The 22,807-nt window shown below is 39.9% G+C and overlaps 1 protein-coding gene across 2 annotated transcripts in view; it reads left to right on the top strand.

Annotated features, from left to right (window-relative positions):
- The window catches only part of LAMA2 (laminin subunit alpha 2), a 580,166-nt gene that overhangs the window by 504,581 nt on the left and 52,778 nt on the right, over window positions 1–22,807 (top strand). For both annotated transcript variants that reach the window (XR_012002712.1, XM_072764558.1), the window contains 7 exons: window positions 1,261–1,415; window positions 7,378–7,521; window positions 8,480–8,613; window positions 10,487–10,646; window positions 13,648–13,772; window positions 18,795–18,957; window positions 19,651–19,795. Coding sequence is in view for 1 of the 2 variants with exons in the window: in XM_072764558.1 (XP_072620659.1) it covers window positions 1,261–1,415; window positions 7,378–7,521; window positions 8,480–8,613; window positions 10,487–10,646; window positions 13,648–13,772; window positions 18,795–18,957; window positions 19,651–19,795 (1,026 nt within the window). In the remaining variant the exon portion in view is untranslated. The remainder of the gene's footprint in view (window positions 1–1,260; window positions 1,416–7,377; window positions 7,522–8,479; window positions 8,614–10,486; window positions 10,647–13,647; window positions 13,773–18,794; window positions 18,958–19,650; window positions 19,796–22,807) is intronic.

Below are 22,807 nucleotides of genomic sequence, written 5' to 3'. Positions count from 1 at the left end.
ATTTGCAGGGTGCCCAGGCGGGTCAGTCGGTTGAGCAACTGGCTCTGGATTTCAGCTCAGGTCATGATCTCCAGGTGGTGAGATTGAGTCCTGCCTCGGGCTCTGCAGTGGGCGAGGAGCCTGCTGGAGATTCCCTCTTCCCCTCTCCCGTTGCCTGTGCGTGCATGTGTGCGCGCATGTGTGTGTGTGAGTGTGGGTGTGTGTGCCCTCCCTCTCTCAAAACATAAAGAATAAATAAATAAATGTGCTTTTTAAAACATTTAAAAATAATAATGTCCTTCTTTTTGAGCACATTTGATTCCATCCCGAGGATTAGTTCTCAGTGGTCCATTGGCCACGGGGGAGCAGATCATTCAGGGCCGAGGAGGGCACACAACCTTGGTCCTTAAGTGGCTTCACTTTTTCATCAGGGTCACGATGACAGTGGAGCAATACATGCTCAATCAGATGATAAACAGCCTGGTTGGGGTAAGACCGCCAGCGTCCTCGAGATAGAGTAATTGGTTTCCATGTGTCATTTGCCCTCCTATGAGGAGCACAGGCTGAAAGTCTATGGATCAGTGATAACCTTCAATTACTTTAGGGTCAAACCCGTTTTGAAATTGCCAATATTCAACTTTTTCGAACCTATAAAATGGCAGTGTAATATGGTTCAACCTAATACAGAGATTAGGATAATTAATTATTCTTCAAAATGAAAATGAACTGCCACATGAAAGATTTAATTAAGGTTCACCATAGGCCTTCAGTCTAAGGGTCGTTCAACATTGAAATGTTTTCAGAAGACATTTCGATAGCTTCTCTCTTGAAGATGTACAAAGAAAGACAGTGAGAACAAAAAAGAAAACCAATTTTGTGTGAGAACCCTGATTTAAATACAGTTCTGGCTTGGACAGGCCAAGTGACATTTTAAAACACTTTCATTTCCTTGACTCTGCGACTAAAATTCTATTAAGGTTAGCTTTGGGGCTGAAGCTAGAAATTAATCATTGAATTAAGTTAGCAAATTCTCTACCTTCAATGCTAACTTCCACCTTGCCGCAAAGCCAAAATGTTGGTCCTCTGTCTCTAACATTTCCTGCTTTGCCTGCTGGAGTCCCCACTGAGATATTGCCGTCTGCCATCACACACTGTGCTTCAGCAGCCATGGCCCTGCTTTGTCATGTGGATAAGATGAAATCTTTTCAATTATTTAATGAAGCATTTAATTTCTGTGTGTGTGTGTGTGTCTGTGATATGTGCTAATCTTGTTCTGTGCAGTTGCAGATGCACATGACACTGTGAAAAATCTAGAACAAGAAGCTGATCGTCTGATAGATAAACTCAAACCCATCAAGGAACTTGAGGATAACCTGAAGAAAAACATCTCTGAGATAAAGGAACTGATAAACCAAGCCCGGAAACAAGCTAATTCTGTAAGCTCTTTTTATTTTCAGTATCAGTAATTGATTGTAATTTTTGAAATTATTCTCAGAGGGAAAGCCTTCTCCCACTGAATCCTGTTGACTAATCTCTGGTTATTTTCCTTTAACCTGAAGCTATTTTAGGGTGAGGGGAGGATAAACGGTTAGATTTTTTTCCCATAAATTTCAAAAGACACCCCATAGGAAGAATAATCACCACTTACTGTTTTAGAAATGGGAATTTTGATGTATTTTATCATTATTTGGATAGAGTAGCACAAATAGCAAGAATGGAAATCTTACTATTGTATGTTTGAAAGGCATGGATGCTTCTGGTGAAAACAAAAAAGCTCAACCAGTGGGGTTGTATCAGGAATGAGTGAACAAGGTTATATAGAATAATAGCAATGAAGAACTATCGTTTTCTATATTTTTTTGTCTGAGTCCTACAACAACAAAAATTATTTTGATTACAATTTCTGCAGGGTTGTTTCTTGTTGGAATAAGAATGGAGAATACCTCACTTGTATCAAAATTTGGGTCTTTATTGATCCAATTAGAAAACTCTTAGGAGTAACACAGAACTTTCTAGAAGATAGCCACTTGGGGAACCAGGGTAGAATTTCTAAGTGCCAATGTGAAGCCTTATCTGGACTAGTAAATTCATCCCACAATGACTTTAGAAATAGAAGGATAAAATAGTTCATGTTGTCAGGTTTAAATGCAAATCTTTTTGGATATCCTAGTCTTCCACCTCAAAAGTCCCATTTTCTGAACACATTTGAAGCTAGAATGACCAGAAATATCCTTTCTTAATCCATCAACTTATACTACTTTTAGTAGTGGCCAAGAATATGATGCCCAAGTAGTAGTATATCATTTGTCCTCCTTATACACAGATGGGATCTCTCTACAAGGTTAAGACAATGAAGTTTAAGGTGCTCTTTAAAAAGGAGCTCCTGCCTCACTAAAGAGCAATTAGGAAGATGACAAAAAATTAGGCAAGATGATGTACAGAAGCTCAAAGTGAAAGAAGCAGATAGGGTTGAGAACACATACATTGAGCCACGAAATGAAAACCATGGAGGCAGAATGATGACAATAGTATTATTATACATGTGAAGCACGAAGCAGAAAGAAGTCAGGTGGTAGTTCAAAGTTTGGGGTTTTAGCCAAGATATAGCCCATGTTGAAAAAGCATCCCCTACGTTCAAGGTGACTTCTACTTACATAGTTGGTAACACCGCAGAAGAAAGATGACATGTCCATATATGACTCTAAGGTAATGCCAAATGGGGTGCCACATTGCATGAGCAAGGGGAGGTGCTCTGGAGTTCCAAAAGCAAATATCCCCTCTAGTTGGGGAGGGAAGATTTCCCAAAGACAAGAATTGGAGCCAGGCCTTGAGTGGGGCTTAGGCAGAGGGCGGAGAGAGCGTTCTGAGAATGGAGAAAGGAGGAATGAAAGGAGGTTTCAGGCTCTTTTCAGGAAAAAGTGGTTTAGTTTGCCAGAATTATTGGTCGAGGGAACATGAGACTGGAAACATCATGCAGGCCAGCTCTTGTTAGGCCTTGGATGGTAAAGTACACAATTTTGTTTATCCAGGATTGTACCTGAGATGAATCTTATTGGTGAGAAACTGAAAGCTCTTGAACATGGAATGTAATATTATCAGAGCTGTGCTTTTTGAATATGAATTTGGAAGTCATTTGGGGTGTTAATGAGAGGAAACTAGGAAGGAGTCAACTTTAAGAAGAGTCAGGTGGCAGTAGCAAGAGAAAGGGAGAGTTTGAGGTACCTCTCCTGTATTTTGCAATGTTGATTTAAAAAGACAATAATGGTAAATATTCTCCTGTGAGTCACACACTTAGCCATATTTTCTTGGTCATCATGTGAGGAAATCCGGCCATTTTTATGATTTCTTGTGAAGAAGTCTAAAAATATGCCATATATTCATCAGTTGTGATTGTTGACTCCTACCTACCTCTTGTCCTGCCCCCAGAAAAAGAAAAAAATTCTGGTGTGTTAAGTATATAAAACCTGTCTCAAAATATAAAATGAAAAAAAGGTATAAAGAAATGCTACAAAAAGTGACCATTGTCTATGCCCTTCAGGGAAATTTTCAATCATTTTTGGAAATGGAAGTTACAACAAAGTGTCTTATTTTTTATTAGATGTTTAGATGTTAGAATTATGTGAACTAGCCAAGTTTTTTTTTTTTCAAGTGAGTTTTGTACTAATTTAAGATGACATTTGCCTAATTTATAAATACATTTGTAACTTGCCATGAGTGTCTGGATGTAGCCCTGACACATATTCAATATGACCAAGAAATTAAAGACATTTATTTTAAAGTAGCTTTCTTCAAGTTTGTTGACTCTGAAATTGAGCAGCTGATACTCTTTTTAAACAAATGACCTAGTTACTGGGTGAAAGAAATGCAGTAGGAATTCAATAGATATAATAATGTGATCCTCAATAATGTTTAATTGAGTCCATAATGATTCATTGGTAATGTTGTGTGAGAAATGCCTTAGACATACCTAATGCTTAGTGATTTTTCTTTAGAAGTCTTGTGAAGGGCTCAAATTAGAAATAACAAAAACTGATAGAGCCAAACAGTCTAAGAGATGTTTGTGTTTCAGAAATTACTCCCTTCTTATGACAGGGATGTGTTCTAGCAACTTCTTCTGGAGAAATTTATAAATACTGTATTTTTATTTCCCTGCTTTAAGTTTGATGAAAAAAAGTCTCTATAACTGGAAATCAAAATGCAAGGTATTTTTTAAAAAGAGAGAGATTAGTAGCTATGGACTGGTGACCATCAGTTTGGGCTATTTTTCAAGTACTGAGGGTATATTCAAAACCATAAGCCAGAAAACAGAAAATCCAGAGGGTTTTTCATATAAATGTGTAAGAGTTGAGCAATAGGCTACTTTATAAGATCAATTGCTGGCATTTGGGGCATAACAATGTCATTTTGTTCAGAGAACCATATTTTTTAGATATGTAAAGGATGCCATAAAGTAGATTAATTGTAACTCCTAGAAACATTAAATACCCTTCATTTTAAAATGGCTACTCACGAAGACTTGCAATTCTCGGATAGGGTTTTTTTTAATTCAGTGAGGCTTCAGGACTGGCACTCTGTCATCTACACTTTGGTAATCCCCTTCTCAGCACACCATCATGTGGGTCTCATCATTTCTACCAGGCAAGGACAGAAACCAATCCTGTGACCAAACATTGCACCCACCTTTCACCCACATCCAGTCATTTCTTCTCTAAACAGCCACCAAGGAGTGTGTTCTTTAAACAAAAATAAGTTAATTGTGGTTAAATTAGCCATAATATGGCTTGATGGCCAAGCCTATAATGCATGTGTGAAAAAAAGACAAAACAAACCACAAACACACACACACACACACACACACACACACACACAGAGTTCCTTTTGATTACTAACCCAGCCCCATGAGGAATTTGGGTATGAATTCCTGTAGCTCAATCTGCTGCCCAGCTCCACTCATGAATGACAGTCAGACCTTACCTTCTTTTTGATCCTCCTATGATGTCAGTGACACTTACACCCTGCCTCGGATACTGAACCTGCTCAGTGCCTGGGTCTACTCTGATGACGGTTTCAGGTCACATGCTGCAAATTCCTAAAAACTCACCTTTTCCTGAACATTAAAAACATCTGAAGGCTGTCTTTCCCCAACCTGCCCTCCACCGTATTATCTTTCCGTTGCTTTGCTTTATCCCTTTTATCTCTAAGCCCTTGGATGACCTTTGTATAGCTGCTACTCCATCATGTAACACCCTGTGCCAATCTTCACTGTACATCTGCTCTGTAGTATTAACATCCCAGGTAAAAGTTGCACGTCTCCTAGTTCTGTGTTTCCGCACCTCCTCTTGATTTGCCTACTCGCAGCACCTTATGTAGAAGGAAATCCCATCATATGTGGAGCAAAGACTATCTTCTTGATGGAGAACCACACTTACCAGGAAGAGTGTCTCCCCCAGAACACAGCAAACACTCATACTTCGATTTCGGGAGCCTTTCTTTCAGAGTTGCAGCCTGGGCCCCAACCTCAGGAGGAAGGCGAGGACAAGGAAAACACTCTAAGCAGTAGACTCAGGTTTTTCTAGCCCTGGGCCACCACCCAAGGCTCCCTTATGCTGAGCCCCTGTTTCTTTCCAGCACGTAATTCTTCTGCAGAATATGCAATTTGGCTAGCAGTTGAGGGGATGAAACAATTCTATACAAACACACGATGTCTGCAGAGTCCATAGGAAATGCAACAGGTCTGCTGTATCCCCAGAAGCTCTCAAACACACACGGATTTACATACTCATCAGAACCAAAAGCCCCTACTTAGCTTTCTTTGTAAAACTGAACCAGTTTCTCAAAACAGAAGATCATAGGGGAAAGGAGGGAAAAATAAAACAAGATGAAATCAGAGAGGGACACAAACCATAAGAGACTCTTAACTCTGGGGAACCACCTGAGGGTCATTGGGAGGGACGTGGGTGGGGGGATGGGGTCACTGGGTGACGGGCATGAAGGAGGGCATGTGATGAGCACTGGGTGTTACAAACGACTGATGAGTCACCGGACACTGCCTCTGAAACTATTAATGCACGATATGGTAATTAATTGAATTTAAAATGGAAAAAAATAGTTTTTCATCCAGTTCCTCTTCAGTGTAGTCTGTGTCACTGTTGGGGAGGAGTCCTGGGGCTGCCTGTACCCCTTTCCAAATGAGCCTTTTTGCGATGTTTCCTGTGTCGCTGTGATTTGGAGACAGGCTTGGTGCCCCACACTGTCATGTTTGGAGTGAGCACTACCCTTTCATGGCCACGGGGGCAGCCATAAAGCTACTTGGTTTTCTTCCAAGTGCAAAAACTATTTGAAAAAAAAATTAATTAAAAAAAACTATTTGAGTAGCACAAAGTGCTAGGAAGACTGAGAAAATTCACTGCTAGCGAGAACCTAGAGGCTTCCAGAATCTGAATTTTTAAATCAGTGGCACAGAAAGGTCTTGAGTCTTTCCCAGCCTCTGCTTCCTCCTCTGAGCACTCTCACCAGGAAAGCAGAGCTTCATCCTGAGCCCGCACAACTGCCATCCTGAGAAAGCCCCTTTGATAGTACAGCTGAACCAAAGGAAATTAAATCACCTAATCAAGTCGTGTTATTTGTGGTTGGAGAAAGGCTCCCTAAATCTAAGTAAGCATCGATACGAAGAGTTTCAGTCCTATTCACATAGGAATTCCTTTCTTAGCAATTCATGGTAATTTTTAAAGTACTAGTCAAAAGAAAAAGGAGCTGTTAAATACATTAGTAGGGACAGCCATTGAAAATTATTTCCATTTCATTTCCTGGCAACCTAATAAAAAAGGTATAATTTATTCTCAAATGTATGTCCTGAGTGGCATGATTAAGATTCTTCGTATTGTTAGAACATCTAGAACAAAATCTATTTGGCCTCATCCAACTGTAAGAACATGAGAGGGTAGGTAATTTCCTCTTGAAAACCGAAAGAAAAATGGTGTCCTACTTTAAGTGACACCAAAATCATTGAAATTTGAATTGCGAAATTTCATTAAACTACCTTGATGAAGATCATTATCGTCAGCTTCATATGAAATCACCTTTTGGAAACGTCCCCACATTCATCAAGCAGAAAGGTATGAAGGTAAGAATTTGTTAGTTGCATGCTTCGAAAAATAGCAAACTAACAGGATGCAAGGCTGTGAACAGCTCGTTGTCGAAATCCTGGTGGGGAACTGCTCTCCCGTGCCCTCATTAATGAGTATAATGGCGTCTGCATATGGGCATTTAATGATTCTATTTGATGATAGAAAACTAACTTCAAAGAAGAGATGATGATGGTTTTGTGGTTGTTTGGAAGGTACTTCAAACTTTCCGAGAGATTTAGTCTTGGTTCTTTGTACCTTGTTTTCCTTGAAGATCAAAGTATCTGTGTCTTCTGGAGGTGACTGCATTCGAACATACAAGCCGGAAATAAAGAAAGGAAGCTACAATAATATCATTGTCAACGTAAAGACAGCTGTTGCTGACAACCTCCTTTTTTATCTTGGAAGTGCCAAATTTGTAAGTTTGATGTTCAGCTTCTTCGGTCTCCTGGATATGTGAATATGCAGAGGTTAATCCTCATAGCGAGGAAAATGTACAGAATCTAATAACATGGTCCCAAATTGTGCGATGTAGCCTTTCAGACTTGAAAACCTCCGAATCTTGCATCACAGAGTTCTGGAGTGTCAAATTAAAGTAGAAGGAAAGTGAAATGAAGAAAATTCTTTACAGTGTTTAGGCACATCTGCTTTAATTTGTGAGTAGATCAACATTTATTTAGAATTAGGTTTTCACATCTGGCTACTTAAGGAGGATTAAGAGGAATAAAGCTTTTTTTAAAAAGTCTCAACTAAGAAATTACAATGAACTCTCATGTTAAATGAAAATGACAAATTGTGTACTTCTTTCCTACCAACGGAAACTCTTTTGACTCGTGTTAAATTTATGACACTAACCAAAAATACAGAAGTTGTATCTTCAAAAACTTAACCCCAAAAGTTTTCATTCCTCTTATTTGAACATTTGACTCTTCCAAAATGAACGGTTTTCAACACGTTAGTCATTGCTTAAGTCAAGACTTGTCATTCAGGTGAGAAGTTTTAGGTCACCTTGGGTTAAAAAAAAAAATCACAGCTGGCCCCTTAAAAATGTCAAGTGTCTTTGGTGAAAACAATAGTGAATTCTGCATCCAAAATATTTTCTTTTGTCTCTTCCACAAAACCAGAATGACAATGGACTTTTGTTTCAAAAGTAGAATTGGCTAAATTAACACATATGCCTCAGCAGTATGGACACTTGAGTTGCCTTAAAGATACAATAATAAATAGTGATTTAATCATACATAACAATAGATCACATCATTTGAGAATTTTTATTGTGAGACTTCTAATTATTTCACCTTTTGAAAAGAACTCTGTTGGCCTCCTCAGGAGAGCTGGTGTCTGATATCTACTGTATTTGTGTCTCTCTGACCCAGATTGACTTTCTGGCTATAGAAATGCGTAAAGGCAAAGTAAGCTTTCTCTGGGATGTTGGATCTGGAGTTGGACGTGTAGAGTATCCAGATTTGACCATTGATGATTCTTACTGGTACCGTATTGAGGCATCAAGGTAACTAACTCAATGAAGATTAAAACAATTAAATGACAGAATTTGGAAGTAGTTTCCCAGTGTATAAGAACACTCCTCTTTCCATGTCAAGGAGATAACTATATATGCATAGATATAGTTTATATATTATATGTACATGTGCAAATGTGTGTGCATGAGTGTCTCTGTAGCACCTGTTTGGAACCAATACGCCTTCCACGTATTGACCAGCGTCAGTACATTTTGGACAGTTCATCTGGTTGTCTCATCAGCATGCTATCACACTTTTAGTCACACAATCTCCCCCGAAGAAGGGAGACTGAGATTGGCCCTAATTCCGTACAAGCCAGGGGGCGAGGGCTGCCACTGGTGCCTGTCTTCAGCGTGCTTAGCTCTTCTGGTCTACCTGCCAACTCGGCCCACAGGCAGGTGCAGTAGCTAAATGCTGGTACAAATGTATAACGTGTCACCTCCACGCTACTTAAAATAGTGAGTAACAGGACATTGATTCATTCTCCCTGAAGCCTTCATTCAATTAAATTCTAGCCATCTATAGATAACGTAGAAAACCCATTCCTGTCCTCAGTCCTTTCCCCTCATTTCCTCTTCTCCTATTCCTAATTCTTAATGCCCATGAAACCCCAAGCAGGTAACGGTTGAGAGCTATAGGTAAGGGCCTGGTCTAGAGATGGGTACAACAATTGTTGGATACAGATGATGGGTACATAGAGTTTCACTCTGTGTTTGTAGATGCTTACATTTTTCCATAATAAAAGCTTAAAAGAAAACTTAATGAGAAGCAATACTTTTAATTCTTTTTTAAGATCTTCAGCAAAGGAAGGTGAGTGTGTGAGTGTGGGTGTGAGTGTGGGTGTGTATACAGAGAGAAAGAGCAGCAGCCCACTGCTTGCATATATGCAAGTGGGGGAGGGACTAAGTACTTTCATGACCTTAAGAACATTTATATTCACAAAACTCAGTTCTTCTATTAGAAGAGATGCTTCCAGTAAGATGGGGAAGTACCTTATGTGATAAATCCATTCGGTCATCTCCATGGGCCTCAGTTAATACTGCGTCATCAGAGAGAGAAAGCTTACCTACCTGAAGGAGGCAGTGGGGATAGACGGAGACACACAAGTTTTGTTATGACCGCTTGTCTCAGAAGAGAGACCAGCTTTTCATATTTAATAGTTCATATACATCAGTCACTTAAGAAAATGAAATGAAATAATAATAGCTTCCAAAATTCCATTCATTGGATTTAAAAGCAAAGGTCTTCCATACGCTTTGCATACACAGCTCTGAAGACGAGACATCATGCTATGTACGTTACGATGGCACGCCAAACAATAAAAGTGCATGATTCCAGGAAGACTACATGAGCAAATTTGGATCCAAGATATAATAAGGGATTTTAGGAGAAATGATGCAGCTTATAGTGCGGGAGGGTGGTTCATTTGGGTTCACTTGCTGAATTAAGTTAGACAAAATGCTAAATGTAGTATCCACTTGTTTAAATAGTAGGGGCTGGTCAACAATAAATGGTTTCATAAGGCAACGGGAAGCAGGCTTTCCACTTACACAGTGGCAGTTCCGTCCGCTGATTGCAGCCGTGTCCTTTTGCATCAGCCCTCACGTGGCCATCAGGGTACATTGCTCACCAGTCCTGGTCGAATCTGACAGCCAACGTCCAGCAAAGATCAGACACTTGGTCTTGATTTACAGCTTAATGAATCTGGGTCTTTCGAAGCTCAGCACCCAGTTATCCCTTAAATATTCCAAAACAAGTCCCTCCATGGCATACCTTTTAAAATGTAAGTTCCTGTCAAGGCGCTACATATTTTATGTTCTGTATTTTCTTTCACTTCACCTCAATATGTACCCCTCCCTCAAGGACTGGGAGGAATGGGACTATTTCCGTGAGAGCTCTGGATGGACCCAAAGCAAGCATCATGCCCAGTACCTACCATGCAGCATCTCCTCCAGGTTATACTATTCTTGATGTGGATGCAAACGCAATGCTGTTCGTCGGTGGCCTGACTGGGAAACTAAAGGTAGCATGTTCTTTCCCATGCTGTTCGTTCCATCTCCATATATAACTCCTGACATGATTGCTCTGGAGGAAGGCATGATAAAGCTCTGCAAAAACTCGATGATGTTTTACTTAATTTGTTCATGAAAACATAAATTTATTTTGAGTAGGAATTTTTCCTCCTTTGAATATCCAATCTGGAAACACCATGTTTTTAAGCCCGTGTGTGTTTACTTAAACAGTTGTTTTGCCCTTATCTGTGGCACCGATTTTTTTTTATAGTCTTGTTTTAGTTGCCTCGAGAGCAAAGTGTTTTTTAAATATACCCCATTTTCTGAATCAGTTTATGATTTATTGATATGAAGTGCTATAAAGTTCAAACTCACATCTAATTAAAAGATTTATGAATACCTGGGGAAATATCACAGGAGCCATAAGCTTTCAAATCATGGTCTGATTTTTAAAGTTTTCAAGTTGCTCTTCTCCTCATTCTTCTAGAGCAATGCACTTAATATTCATAATTGCTTCATGACAGGTCCTTGTGCATTTCAAATTGCAAAGTGCCTGCATTTTAAAGAAGCTCATGTTGATTAAATGAAATTAGGTGTTGGAAAACGACCTGTAGGTGAGATACGAGAGTGCAGCCAAATACGATGGATAATCCTGGGCTTGTCAGAATCATCCTGGGATGAGATTAGTCAGAAAAAGTGAAAAGCCAGGGTGACCCCAAATTTATGAGTGAGGTTGTTTGATTTGCTTTGTGTATGAGATGTGACTCTAAAGTATTGGAATTGATTCTAAAACTACACACTAAAACCATCCTCATTTCTTAGAACCGCACATAAATGTACATGGTACCTAGTAATATATAGTCATATTGCCAACCTTCTCTCCTCCCTAGGAAGATAAATATAGGGGTAGCACAGAGTAGTATAAAAACCTTGAATTTTGAAACCAAATTCAAGTTAGATTCCCTGTTCTCTTCACTTACTAAAACATGACCTTAGGCAAGTCACTTAGCCACTTGGGCTTCAGTTTTCTCAACTGAAAAAGGGAGATAAAATGTCAGCCTTGCTTGGGGCACCTGGGTGGCTCAGTTGGTTGAGCATCTTGAGCATCGACTCTTGATATCAGCTCAGATCCCCATCTCAGGGTCCTGAGATGGAGCCCCATAGCAGCAGGCTCTGTGTCAGCAGGGAGTCTGTTTGTCCCTCTGCCCCTTCCCCTTCTGGTGGACTCTCTATCCCTCTTTCTCTCAAATAAATAAATAAAATATTTTAAAACTTTTTTAAAAATCTACCTTGTTTGCATGGTGAAGGATACAATAATAAACTTTTATAACATAGTATAGCCCCCTCTGATATGCTAAGTAATAATCTAAGTAATTTACATGTATCAGTTTACAACCCCAAAAGGAGATAATATCCTCCTCATTTTATAGTTAAGGAATCTGAGACAGAGAAGGGTTAAATTACTTGGCCAAGGTCTCACAGCAGGTAGTGGCAGAGCTGGAATTGGAACCAGGTTAACAGGCACAAAAGCCCCCATTCTTCATCAGCCCATTTCACCGCTACCATGAACAGTGAGCGATTAGGCGCATAAAATTTACAACAAATGCCTAAGACGTGGTAGTCACATGTTAAATCGCATCTTAAATAATTCTCATTATTACTCAGATGTCACCAAGCATAAAGAAACTTTCTTCTGCCTGACTCAGGGTGAAAGAAAGCAAATGACTGGAATCTACAGAAAATCTTAATCAGTTTGGCCAAGAGTTTCTAAGGCTCCTGCTCTATCAGAATATGAACTAAAAGCTGAAAACAAGTAACTAAATCAACATGCTCATGAAAATGCGAAGAGGTAGGAAAAATACCCCAAGTCTAGCTTGTAGGACGCAAGAAGGAAAAGCAAAAGGCTGTTAGAATTCACAAGTAGGGTAATCAACTGCCGGAAAATTAAAAGAGACTCCAAGTAGTAATGGAGAATTCCAGGGGCCTTTCTGGTGTGGACGTGAGTAGCTGCGAGAAGCGGTCCCTCCACGTGGCCACGGGCCGCCCCCCCACGGCAACACAAAGAGGTTCGCCGGAGTCTGACCGAAATCTCTAACTACAAACGTTTAGCCACTCAGGGATCCTCTTCTTACATTTGTTCTAGAATCCAAACCTATCAAGTCACTTTTAGCCCTAGATCACTCAGATAATTGGGTGAGCCTTTGGCATAGCATTTCCAAAGTTCTGGGCACCAGGATATAGAAGCTGTCTGTCATGTGGCACTGCCAAAAACCAAAATAAATGGTTGTTTAAATTACAGCAAGTCTCTCAGCTCATTCCCCTCCTCCATGACGCTGTTCTCTATCAAGCTTAAGACCTTTCCCCGTGAAAACAACATGGGTTTGCCATTCAACAAATATTTATCGAGCCCCAATAGGCTCTGTGCAGCGTTCACCAGCAGACAATCATGCTACGGTCCCTTCTTGTACAAATTCGCTGCTTCCCTTCAGTCTCCTATGTTGGAAACCTGCTTGGGTCTAGAAGGAAATGAAAAAGTGGAGACAGCACTATCATTAAGCAATCTATGTGTGAGGGGTCCCCCTCTCTATGGACAGTGTGTGCCCCTTCTCAAGAGCTTTGGAGAGATGTCTCCTTAGTGGTGTACGAGCACTAACATGAACCCAGTACCCCTCTGTGCCAGGCACTGAATGTGGTACCATAAATAAATTGCCCAATTTCATCCTAATAATCCCAACCTAGAGACAAGAAGATAGAATCTCAAAGTGGATAAGCAACTCACCTAAAGTCAGATATTAGGAAGGGCTTCTTTATTCATGGTGATAAACTAGTGTAGCACAAAATAACCAGGATCTCTGCAAGGATGTGATATGGTGAAAAGATGTATATGTGCAAACCAAGAATATCAGAGTGGATAATAACTACTCCAGACTTTACTGGTAATAACTCTCATGGGTATGCTGAGACTTCTTGTGAAATTCCAAATTCTAACAAATACCATGCCTCTCTCTGCAGAAGGCCGATGCTGTACGTGTGATTACATTCACAGGGTGTATGGGAGAAACATACTTTGACAGCAAACCTATAGGGTTGTGGAATTTCCGAGAAAAAGAAGGTGACTGCAAAGGATGTACTGTCAGGTGAGCTGAGATGAGGACTCCCCGAAGGTCTGGCCTGTGCGTTACAAAAACCTTTCTTTTTTTTTTTTTTTTTTTTTTTTTTTGCACAATATTCAATTATCATGTGGATGAGATGGAGCTGGTTGGACGGGGTTACGTCTGGAGGTGATTTACCATGAAGCTGATAAAAGGTCAGACCCTTTCACCCATCTGTACAGGCACCTCTCCAGGAGGTGCCCTGGCGGCACTTTACACATTTTGGTAAAATCTGCAGGGAAAGGTATTTCTCCTCAACCAGGTGAGATTGCTCTCTCTCCCCACTCTCACTCTCCTTCATGTCCAGAACCAGGAGGTTTTTCATGTCTGTGACTCTGCTGTCAACCTAATTTCTTGTTTTCTTAAAGAGAGTTCTCCCTGAGTTGATTAAGTTTCATGTGTCACAGAGCCCAGACTCAATCCACCTGTTTGTAACAAAATATAGAACCCTAGTGCAGGTTTTATCTCTGACAGGATTTTCCAAATGACACATAGGGTACCGCATGTGTTTCAAGTGGAAACACACTGGACTTGAAGATTCTGCTTACGTGGAGAAGGGTAAGAAGGGACTGTGATAGACCAGGAGAAAGTGCCGTAATACACATCATCAATTACTGTATAGAGCTTAGAGTGTGGGACTCTAGAAATAGCTAACAAGCAGACAGAGCATAGATAAAGAATCAATATGCTTCTAGAAACCTGAATAGAGGACATAAAACAATTAGCTAGAAGTGCAGGATTTCTCAGCATATGAAACTTGAGTTCAACTAATTAACTGAGCCTATTAAAACTATAAAAATTTAAATTAAATACATGGAAGCTTAATATACACACATAACAACTCCAAATCATTAGGTGCTAAGTGGTTCATATTTTTTATTTCCAGGTTAAGGAGCCACATGCACATTGCCAGGACCCAAATTCCCCATCAGTGTAGCAGAGTGCACTTGACTTCCGGTTGTCACCTCCAGCTCTTTATTCATTTCTGTCATCATGGACCTGTCAGTGCAGCATTGAGGACCGTTTAAAAGACCAACCCCAAAAAAAATTAAATTAAAAAAATAAAATAAAATAGAAGACCAACCCATTCATAGTTTAGCATGGTTTGGTGAATAATCTTCAACAAAATCTAATATGGAATATTTTCTGTAAAATGTTCTCAATACAACAGGAACAAGGAGGTTCACATTAAAATTCTTCTACTCATGGATTAACACCAACTTTTCGCTCAATATCTATATGATAAATTTATAAAAAGGATTTTCAAAAGCCTGTCATCAACAAAACACCTCAAGATTTAAATATCCATGCAGCAGTGCCTATAATGTGTTAAGACTACAACAGGCTAATTATAAATCCTGCAAAGATCTTGCACGTTAGTATATAAAGTATTATATGAATTAATATGGTTACAATAGTGCGTGTGGGTGTGTAGATACAAACACATACACACACATTTGTAGGATGCTTTTCTGGTGTTAGAGAGTCACACTCAGAACTTCCTGATACTGAGATGTATGCAGTCCAGTGCTGGCCATCAAGCAACTTACAGGCAGGAAGGGAGGAAAAGACAAACCCTGAAATAGTCAAAATGTGAGGGAGAATAAGAAATCCCTTTAAAGACACACTCGGAGTGTGCTCTGATTATTCACATAGGGTGAGAGCTGCTTCATGGTGGAGGGGACACTTGAGGGCGGCCTTGCTATGGGGTGAGACTCCAGAGGAGGAGCTGGCAGGTGGAAGGTGAAGCGCTTTCTAGTCTCAGGGACCTGTGAGAGCAAAGGTAGGAAAGCTGGAAAGCCAAAGCGTCTTTAGGAAGGGACAAAAAAGTCTGCCCTGCTTCACACGTGTGAATTCGCTGAGGCAAAGGGGAGAACGACGTGGTTAAGGTGCGGAAGTCACTTAGATCCCTACACGGTTCTTCTCAATGCATAAAGGTCTTGCTCCACTAAGTAGAGGCAGCTGAGTGTAAAGTCCACCAGCATCGCTGAGTGAATGAAGCTCGAGGCCCCTGGATTCACAACGCAGTCTGCACGTGGTGCCTCTCCGCCAGCGAGCTTGCCCTGCGTTGGGCCAAGCATCCGAGTGCTCACTGCTCAGCTCTCCCACAGTCACTGTGCATTTTTACCACATCTGTCACTCAGCACTGCCACCCCTTCCTTAAGCTCCTTGCTACCAAGTTCCCTTCACCTATCCCTTTTAAGGTAAAAGTTCTATATTTACTGGGGGAAAAAAATCTTATTTAAATTCTATAGCATACCTTTTTGAATTATGCTAATATTTCAATCAAGATTGTTATTGTTTTTGTGAGTGCTCTGTTTATAAAGTTGCATGTAACTTTTATAAAAGTTTATAAAATATCTTATAAAGAGATGTAAAAGATGAGGTGGTGAGACATAGACCAAGGATGTGCTGTAGATCCTAGAATGTCCATTTTAGAAATGTGCATTTATTCAGAAGTCAGCAGAAAGGATATAATTGTTGTTATTCTTTAGAAAGAGTTACTGCCGAGGCTATCAGAAAAGAAGCGTATCTTATTTTTCTTAAATTTCTTAAATTTCTAAAAATCACATTAAAACTAAAATAGAAACACTGCTGAAGTTTAATGTATTCAGCTCAACACAGACACAATGATGAAGTGTTAATGTACTAAGTAAACCCCAATATCCATCTAGTTCTGTAATGAACAAGTTACTTGTGGACGAGTGTGGCTATTCCAGATCACATAATGAATCCTGAAGAACTTGACCAGACATCAAGATTCAAAAGAGAAACAAAAAGCAAGTTAAGAAGCTTAGCAAATGTTAATTATTTTTAAAAAATAGTTTCTATTCCTGGTAAAGGTACTCAGACATGAATGAGAACACTCTGGTATACTGTTAGATGTTGAAATATTATAGAGTATCCCTGGAAGGATTCATTTTTCCCCAATCTCAAAGTCACCAGTTTAAAGTCGGACTTACCAGGGTTCGGCCGATGAGTTAAGGGAAGTAGGTTGATCTACATCTGTGTGTTTCACTGTTCTCAGCACAAAACCCTTCCCTGCAGATTTGCCTTTTGCTTGAATGGGAGAACCTTCTAAAGGGCTGGAGTAGGAACAGGGCTTAGAAATCATTCACTGAGCTAAACCCTTTCATCTCAAGGTGACACCCGAAGGGTTAGTTGACTTGCAGCAGGGCTTCAGTGAGATTTCACATCAGACTCCAGGATACCTGACGTCTACTCTGCTATTTCTTTTATTCATGTTGAAAGAATTGATAGATTAAGAACATAAAAAACATCAGGTATAAATACCCCAGAGTTCTCATTAAAAAAAAAAAGTGATATCTTTTTTTATTCCAATACTTATTTTGTGTAGTGAGATTTTTGTGTTTGTTTGTTTAAATTATAAGTAACATTGGGTCATGGGGTCACAAGTAACAAGATGTATTGGGTCAGAGCATCCAGGAAACTGTTAACAGCAATTCCCACAAGCCTTTCCGGGTTTGTCCATAATACTGTGACAGCATATAATGCAAATCCTAGTATTTGAGAACTTGAAAGGACTTCTTCTTGGTAGACTCTACACAACATTCTCTTATCTCTAAGGCGGTGATCCAGAAATTAATGGATTTGTCGTAATGATGAAGAAAGGCCAAGTCATAGCCAATTTATTCACTATCAGTTATACAGCTAATAGTCTGACTTAGTTCCTCAGACTTTCAGTTAGCACTTTGCAGGAACATTGAAAAGCATCTTTTAAGTCTACATTAGAAAAAAAAAAATTATGACATCATCTGATCTTATTCCAAATTAGATATAACTTATAATTACAAAGATCTGACTATGCTAGACACAGAATAAGACTCTTCTCTTCTTTTTGTCTTCAGTTTTATCTCTCTCTGGTCCAGGGTCAGAAAAAAGGCCAACTTGTCTAAAACGTGGAACAGTTCTTCCTTCAAGAACTTGTTAATGTTTGTAGGCTGTTACTTTCCTCACTTAGCCAAGATTTCATGCAAATAATATTCTAGGCTCTTATTATTCTACAATGATATTACTGTAGTATTTCTCCATATCTCCTTTCTACCCTCAAGTTAATGCAACACTCCAATTTCAGCAATTTAAATATATGCTAATATGCAGATATTTAGAGTTTTAAAAAGCCTCCACAACTTGAGACTTACTCTGTAACAACATCATTAGATAAATTGATTGATAGATGATAGATAACCTCATTTGAAAAAGAAATGCTTTTAAATGTTATAATCTTGTAAACAAGATTTATCTTTGATATTTCTTAATTATTCAACCAACATTGATTGACCATATGGTCTCTGTGGAAAAATTTTCTATACTAAAATCTCCTTCACTCTACATATACTGTATTCTACTATGAGCCATGTACTGTGCTAGGTGCTGTGTTTGGGCCTGGCATAGAGCCTGGCCCGTAATCTCTGGTTGGCCTCACAGAGCTTGCAATCTACTTGAAGAACACAGATAACCACCGAAATAGATAGAGCCATCCTTTGACATCTTAATTTAATTTGTCCCAGAAAAATCTATTGGACAGCAAGCATTCACATAGTAGGGCCCTTTTTTCTCCTTATGGCTTTTTTTCCTTATAACTCTAAATTTGTATCTTTTGACCACCTTCACTCATTGCACCCACGCCCCTCTTATTATGCTATGTGAGACATGTAATAACGCATTCTCATCTCAGTCCATTCAAACCCCCCCCAAAAAAAACCCACCTGTTCACACCACTAAGACATACTTAATCTACCAAGTATTTTAGTAGAACATAAAGCATTTAAAATATCAGTGACAGTTATTGAACTCCAAATAAAGTCCAATTAATGAGTGATTGCTACTTGGCACTAAAGATAGAGAAAAATGGAAGGATGAAAGATCTATTTGGGATGGTTCCTGTCCTATAATGGCTCACCATCTAGTCTCAGAAGATAATTTGCTGTACTGAATGCTGATGGACAAAACAGACATTAATTCCTGTGAAATGTCTCTCTTCAGTCCTCAGGTAGAAGATAGTGAAGGGACTATTCAGTTTGACGGAGAAGGGTACGCCCTGGTCAGCCGCCCCATTCGCTGGTACCCCAACATCTCAACGGTCATGTTCAAGTTCAGGACATTTTCTTCAAGTGCTCTCCTGATGTACCTTGCTACACGAGACCTGGTAAAGACGTGCCCGCTGATCTTCCATGATTAAAAGTTTGTTTGCCTCTTTTCCATAGGATTCCAATACAATTATCAGTTATTGTTAGATTATCAATTATTATTCAAAAGATTCTGGGATGGCAGTGTGATAGCCAGAAGTAAATGATGCAGATAGTACTTACATATTTTCATTGATAAATTCAATTACAGATGCAATTTTATTATTATTTATTATCAATACACTCCCCATATAATCCCTTAAGAGAAGCATCCAGTAAAGATTCCTCCAGGATGGAATCATGTGGCAGCAAAACTAGTCCCTAGTCTTCTTCTAAAGATCTAAGTTGAAAAGTGGCTCTAAATGTCCTCATTGTTTCTTCCAGGTTAATATGTCTCAGTAAATTCTTCCAGGGAACTACCTTTTAGTTGGATTAATATCCTTTCAAAGGAATCTCCTTTATTCTCCTGTCCAAGGAGATGTCCTAGTAATTTGGTTGTGACTACTTGTACCATAACATCACACCCACAAACATTCGCAAAGTGGTAACACCAGTTCGATTTCCCAAGTGGATGTCACTTACACATCAACACACGCAGTGACTTAGCCATAGGCCCTGTTATAAACCCCCACTCACAAAAAAAGTAAATACACAGAGAAATACACTATTTCTCTGTGTACTGAATCACTGGTGTATTTTTACTCTATTGATAGAAAGATTTCATGAGTGTAGAGCTGACTGATGGGCATGTAAAAGTCAGCTATGATCTGGGCTCAGGAATGGCTTCCGTGGTCAGCAATCAAAACCATAATGACGGGAAATGGAAATCCTTCACCCTGTCAAGAATTCAGAAACAAGGTGAGTTTCTATCATAATAATGGACTGTGAGCCTTGATCATGCTATCCAGCACTCCTGTGTCCCTAATCATGTGGAGGACCGTCTGTAATTTTAGGTACTCACAAATTCTGTGAAAAATGCAGATAGTCATTTCTTTGGCTTAGATTATAGGTGACTTGGTTTACACATGACTGATTGAAGAGCCAAATGGTTCTCTGTCATTTCTTTGGAAACTGAGAGCTTAATTTGAAAGCATAACACTGTCTTCCAACTTGTAAAAATTAAATCCTGTACCAGGTCTGAAAAGGTTGGGTGCTTTGCTTTTCTTTCCTTCTTGTTTTACCAAGATGTGGCCGTTAGTGTGACCCACCGTGGAATTTGTGGGGGCAGAAGAGCGCAGCAGCCAGGTCTTTGCTTTTTAAAAATGCCAAACATGTACGTGTGCAGGTAAGGAATTGAAAAATAATCATGTAACATTTTTATAGTCCAGGAGCTCTCGAAAAATATACTCACAAACACTATTTCATTTGCCGAGATAAGCAGGTGTTTGTTCTGGTGTTAGCGAAAGGGAAATGTGGGCTCAAACGTGGGCTCAAGCTTACCTGTGGTCTACAGGGAATATACATAAGATCTCATGACCATGGCAGAAATCCAAGTCTGTTGGGTCTTAGTGCTGCTACTGTCATTTCAGTGAAGTTCCCCTAGTTCTGTGCACGATAGGATTACCAGTATCTGCAAATGAAATTTGATACTCCCGTTTGTAAAATTAAACCTAATTACTTTTGACCATGCCGGTGTGACAATTGATGAGAATTTCGGTTTAACTTTGCACCACCCTTCACTTCCTGCCTTGAACACAGCTAGCAAGCACCCACTAAGCGCTGCGCCACATCTGAGTGAGGCCTGGGGCAGGTCCTTGCCTTCAAGGAACGTGCAGTCTAGTGGGGGAGATAGACAAGTAAATCAATCAACGGTGAGAGGATAGAAAGCTAGTGGCTGCATCAAGATAGGTATGGTAGGTTGGGAACATCAGGAGAGAGATGCTGAAGTCACTCAGAGAGGTCAGCTCCCAGGGAAGGGCCTGAGGCATCAGCAGAAGGTGAGGACTTCACTAGATAGACAAGGAGGTGAAAGTTGTGTGAAAGCCGGGAGGCCTCAGAGAGCATCATACATCACACATCATTGTACACCATTTTCCACTTGCTCCTCCTTGAACATGGAGGCCTTGAGAAACCCTTCGGTTTGAACCAACACTGGTTAGTGCTACGTGAGTCACAGTGCTGTGTTACACATCACCTTGTAAGGGAGGCGCACGTGCATTTGTGTAGTACTTAAGAAAAACATTTAACCCTGTTTGACCCAACATTTCCCAAACTTCTACAATCACCAAAATCTTTCCATTCCTATAAGGCTAAAAGTCTGCTGAACACATTTTGGGAAATGCTTTAGTTAATGTCCAGGAGCAAGAAATTTCCCATCCCTTTCTTCATCCTTCTAGCTTCTAGCCTGATTAAGAATCAAGTTGACATAGGACTAGAAAAACAGGACAAAATCAAATTTTGTACATGCAGGGAATAGACACACACACACACACACACACACACACACACACACACGAGAATTCCAAAATCAGTCAGGCAAAATGAGGTATCCAGGTTGTTTTGAACTCAGAAGAGGGGAGTAGTCTGAGACTTCAAAGGGAAGAATGCAATTTATAGGAAGATAAAAACAACAAAAAAAGTAAATGGTAAATAAGTTTGTGTCGAGTCACTCAGAAACAATGGACAAAGGGGACTTTGATCACACAGGCCTTGCCAGGTTCCTCCCATGTGCCACCCCTGGTTCACCATATCGTGATCACGCTCTTCCTTGAGCAGGTCTTCTCTCTAAATTCTTAGGCATTTGTGGGGGGAGGTTAAAGGGCTCTTCCTGAATCTACTGGCCTTTTTATTGCCCGTTTTTCCCCCCAAGTTTTTATTTAAACCTAACTATTTAACAGGTAGTGCGTATTAGTTTCAGGGGTAGGACTCAGTGATTCATCACTTACCTACAAGACCTGGGGTTCGTTACAGCAAGTGCCCACCTTAATCCCCATCACCTTTTTAACCCATCCATACCCCTACACACACCTCCTCTCCAGGAACCATCAGATTATTCTCTATAGTTAAAAATCTGTTTCTTGGTTTGCCTCTTTCCCTGCCCCTGCCCCCCACCCCATGTTCATTTTGTTTCTTGAATTCCAGGTATAAGTGAAATCATACGCTATTCATCTTTCTCTGACTCATTTCACTTAGCACAATCCTCTCTAGCTCCATCCACGTTGTTGCAAATGGTTGTGATTATTTTTTAATTCAAACTCATCTTGTCAGAGTGGCCCACCTGGGGGTAGCCTGCCCTTAGCCCCCAGTAACTGCAAGTAAATCCATTGCTAACATAGATGAATGTTGGCAAAAAATTATCCGATGAGGCTAGAGAGGTAACAGAGCCAGTTCATGAAAGGCCTTGTGAACAAAGCTAATGAGTTTCAACTTTATCCTGAAAGCTGTAGGGAACTACTAAGAGTTTTAGCCAAGGCTGTGACACCATCAGATTTATGCTTTAGTAAAGTTCCCTTAGATAACTTTGGAGGGTAGATTTATGACCATTTCAGGGGCTGCTGAAGTTTGTAGTAAACCAAGTGAAGAGTGAGGAGAAGGAAATCATGAGAATGGAGAGGAAGGAGTAGAATTGAAAGATATTAAGCATTTTACAATCAAGGAGCTTTGTGATATATTCAATGTGAAGGATAAGTGTTTTAAAAGGGAGGGGTATCAAGAATAATTTCTTTTTTTTTCCTTAAATAACAACAACGTTTTAGTGCCTTTTACCAAGCTATTGGATATAAAAAGAGAATAGGTTTTCTAGAGATGCTGAGCTTTATTTTGGACATATTGTATAAAAGGCACTCTTACTCTCTTTAGCAGCCTAGGGAAGTTGTGTAATTGGCAGGCAATCAGTTATGTGTACCTGAGCTTCAGCGGAGCCATAGGGGA

Source organism: Vulpes vulpes, chromosome 1 (assembly GCF_048418805.1).
Source record: "Vulpes vulpes isolate BD-2025 chromosome 1, VulVul3, whole genome shotgun sequence".
NCBI classification, from domain to species: Eukaryota; Metazoa; Chordata; class Mammalia; order Carnivora; family Canidae; genus Vulpes; species Vulpes vulpes.
This window is presented reverse-complemented; position numbering and strand designations above follow the sequence as displayed.